The sequence below is a fragment of the Marmota marmota genome, unplaced genomic scaffold (genome assembly GCF_001458135.2).
Source record: "Marmota marmota marmota unplaced genomic scaffold, marMar, whole genome shotgun sequence".
Lineage (NCBI taxonomy): Eukaryota > Metazoa > Chordata > Mammalia > Rodentia > Sciuridae > Marmota > Marmota marmota.
In genome coordinates, this window is record NW_026000001.1 from 1331911 (window position 1) to 1335311 (window position 3401).

Here is a 3401-nt window from a genome sequence, read left to right on the forward strand (position 1 = left end):
TCGGTCAAGGTGGTCTTGGTGGGCGACGGCGGCTGCGGGAAGACGTCGCTGCTGATGGTCTTCGCCGCTGGGGACTTCCCGGAGGTGAGTGCCCGCGCTCCGCGACCCAGCGCGCCCTGTGTGTGCAGGGGTGCACGCGGCCCGGGCAGGGTGTGGGGTCAAGGGCAGAGTTCTTCTCAATCTGCCCTGGGGAGTGGAGTTCCCAGAGATGTCATATATAACGTCGGGCAAATGGCACCTACCCGGGAGGCGTGACCCAGAGACTGAGTTGGACCCCCTGAGTACATCCCAAGGGAGCCCTTTGGCACATCTAGGCTGAGAGACCGAGGTCTTTGGCAGGATTCAAATCGTGTCTTCGCCACTTACAGCTGTGTGCCCTTCCCCTTCTCTGTGCCTGATTCCTTAACTGGAATAGGAATAATGAAAGTGACCACCTGAGTTAATAGAGGAGCCTGTTACCAGAGGTCAAGTGCTTAGCTCTGAACCTGCGCACAAGAAGGACTCTCTGAAAACTGGCAAATGTCCTTCTTGGGAAACATCATTTCTTCTCTGGCCCTTGTCCATGCAGTGCTCATCCCCTGGCTACACCTCAGAGGAGAAGAGCAGGCCAACTCTGGAGTCAGACAGCTGGGTTGGCACCTGGGCTCTCCTCTAACAAACCCCAGTGCCCCTGAGTAACTTGCTTAGCCTTTCTGAGCCTCAGTTTTGCCCCATGGGCCACAGCGACCTGGTAGGACATGAGGTAGAGGAAGGTAAGGCCACTGGACATCTCAACGTGACACCTGGCGCATCCTGGCTGCCCTGGGCCTGTTGACTGTTAGTCCTTCTCTGACTTTCTTATTGACTGGCTGTCCAGATGGACTCCCCAGGCACCAAGGGCCAGGCCAGGGGCAGGGGTTGGGCCCAGGAAGGAGTGAGAGCCCAAGGAGCCCATGGGTGGTGTCCAGCCTCCCCACTTTCTCTTCCAGTGAGCCTCCTCCTGGGTTGTACAGGCCTCTGATGGTTGAAGCAGGAGAGGCCGGGCCTGCAAACAGCACCGGGCCTTTCTTTCCACTGTGGTAACATCCAGCCATTCATTTTGTGGTTTGCGGAGCTGAATGACATCACTTTCTTTGGCTAGTTGCAGATTTTTTTAGGTTGGGGGTGGGTTTCTAGGCCCCCAGATAATGCCCATGGGAACCCAACCATTATGATGGCATGCTGGAGAGATGCCACAGGGGGCCCAGGGGAGGGCATCTACAAGACTGGGGTGTGGAAGGGCGGCCCCTCTCCACTGATGTCCTGGATCGGTCATCCTAGATGGTGAGATCGTGGCAATTTCTGAGCTTTACAACATGGAAATGCACACTTTACATTCCATGGACCGTTTTGGAGGACATGTTGGGGCAGCCAGGGGAGAGGTGGGCATGCTCATCACCAAGAGATGGACTCTCTTTGTCTGGTTTCCCTGGCACTTTAAAAGCACCTTCTATTAAAGAACCACAAGATTCAAGAGCCAGAAAGTTTTTTACAGATGGGAAAATAGGCCAGGGAGGCAGCCTTGCCTAGAGGCCACAGCCCTGCTGTGGTGGTGCTGGTCCAGCCCAGGCTGACCAGCCCCAATGCCTTGCCCACTGGACTCAGCCTCCTCTTTCAGGCAACCCTGGAAGCCTAGGGAGCCAGCAGTAGGAAGGATGGGGTCCCATCTCCCAGGCTTCCTGCCCTAAACAAAGGCTGGAGAGCAGACTGGGGGTTTGAAGACTCCACAATGACTCATCACTGGGGTCCAACCTCAGGTACAGGGCAGATGAAAGCAAGGTGGACAGAGCTCCTGGGGCAGGGAGGGATCCAGGGCTGGGTGACAGCCCCTGCCCAGTTCTGGCTGGAATTTGGGAACACAACCATTTCCACAGAGCCAATGCCCAAAGGCCCCAAAATGTCAACAAGAGGCAGCAGGACCCAGTTCTGCTTGCTCAGTTCACTGAGCCCTTCTGGTCTAGCCCCCATAGGCATCCTTCCTGGGGAGACTCTGACACCCTCTCTTGAGCTGGGTCCCCGATTCTGTAATGATCCACTGTTGGTGTGTGAGCCCCATGAGGGCAGGCCCCGGGCTGAGTCATCTCTGTCCTGGCCCAATACAGGCCTAGCCCTGCCTTCCTGACTGAGTATAGCTCAGCAGATAAGATTAGGTACTTATTTGTCCCATGGACAGAGGGTGACCCTCCCTGGGGGTCAAAGAACACAATAAAAAGTATAGAGTGTCTCCGGGGCCACATTCCAGAGTAAGGGGAAGGGCAGTGACAATTCAAGTCATAGGGGCGGCCTGATCACTTTCCTGTACACTCCGGGCATCAGGAGTTGGAGTTAGTGATTTCAGGAGAGGCAGGTGCTGGGGACAGAATCTGGGCTCTAGAGCCAGGGGGACTTGGCTCTGTAACTGCCCAGCTGTCTAGCATATCACCTGGGCCAAATCACTACCCTCCTGGGGCCTCTCTGGAGAATGGGAGAGCAAAGATTGTACTGCTCTCCAAGGTCACGAGGATCAAGGATGGTGCCAGGAAAGGCCGCGAGTGTTCAAAGGCCTCAGTGAAAGGTGAGCTTCCAGATCTTCACCACTCACATCTCTGCAAGACACTGAGTGTCTCCCAGGAGCTCTGTGTCACCCAGCCTGCATTTTGGGTCAGAAGACACCTCAATGTAGAGGCTGAGGAGGGATGGACAGGGGATAGGGTAGCCACTGCCTCTGGCGATCAGCTAAGTAGTAAGCTTTTGTGCTGGGGCTTTTCCTGCCAGTCCATCCCCCTACCACATCATAAGGTGACACTCTTCCCCTTTAATCCTTGACAGAGCTGGCCTAAGGCCACAAATGTTAGGTGCCAGAGCCAGACCCTAAGCCAAGCCTAGCTGATCCCAGCACCAATGATCCTACCTACATTACCAGGTCACACTGTCTCCCAACAGGCAAAGGACCTGAGGCAGGTGGGGGGTGGGCAGATGGCTGGGCCCCTATTACTCTCAGTTGGTAGAGAGAATGACAAGAGTGGCAGATCCAAGGCCTTCTTCCCCAGCTGCCCACTCTTGAGTGACCCCCGCCATCCTCTGTGGCCTCCCAGGTGTCCTGGAGTCAGTACTGTCCTGCTGCTATGGTGCTGCTCCTCCCAACCGGCCAAGGCCTGTCTGTCTCAGATGGCCAGCAAGTGGGCTAGCCAGTAAATAGGCCACAAAAGTCCTCCTGAGTCACAGGCGGGTGGGGGCCCCACCTGGCATGGGATGGGAAGAGAACAGAGAACACACACTGTGGCCCTACCAACCAACCTGAGCAAGCCATCGAGGCCCAAGATGCAGACAGTATAGAATGCCCCCAGGGCAGGAGGGCCTAATAGTGACACAGTGGAGTCCCCAGCCCCGCCCCTGTCTCTTAT

General features: G+C 56.1%; 1 protein-coding gene across 1 annotated transcript in view; it reads left to right on the top strand.

Moving 5' to 3' along the window:
• The window catches only part of Rhod (ras homolog family member D), a gene marked incomplete at its 5' end in the record, with an annotated part of 9116 nt that continues 5715 nt past the window's right edge, over window positions 1-3401 (top strand). Inside the window, one exon of the mRNA XM_015503046.1 lies at window positions 1-84. Coding sequence (XP_015358532.1) covers window positions 1-84 — 84 coding nt within the window. The remainder of the gene's footprint in view (window positions 85-3401) is intronic.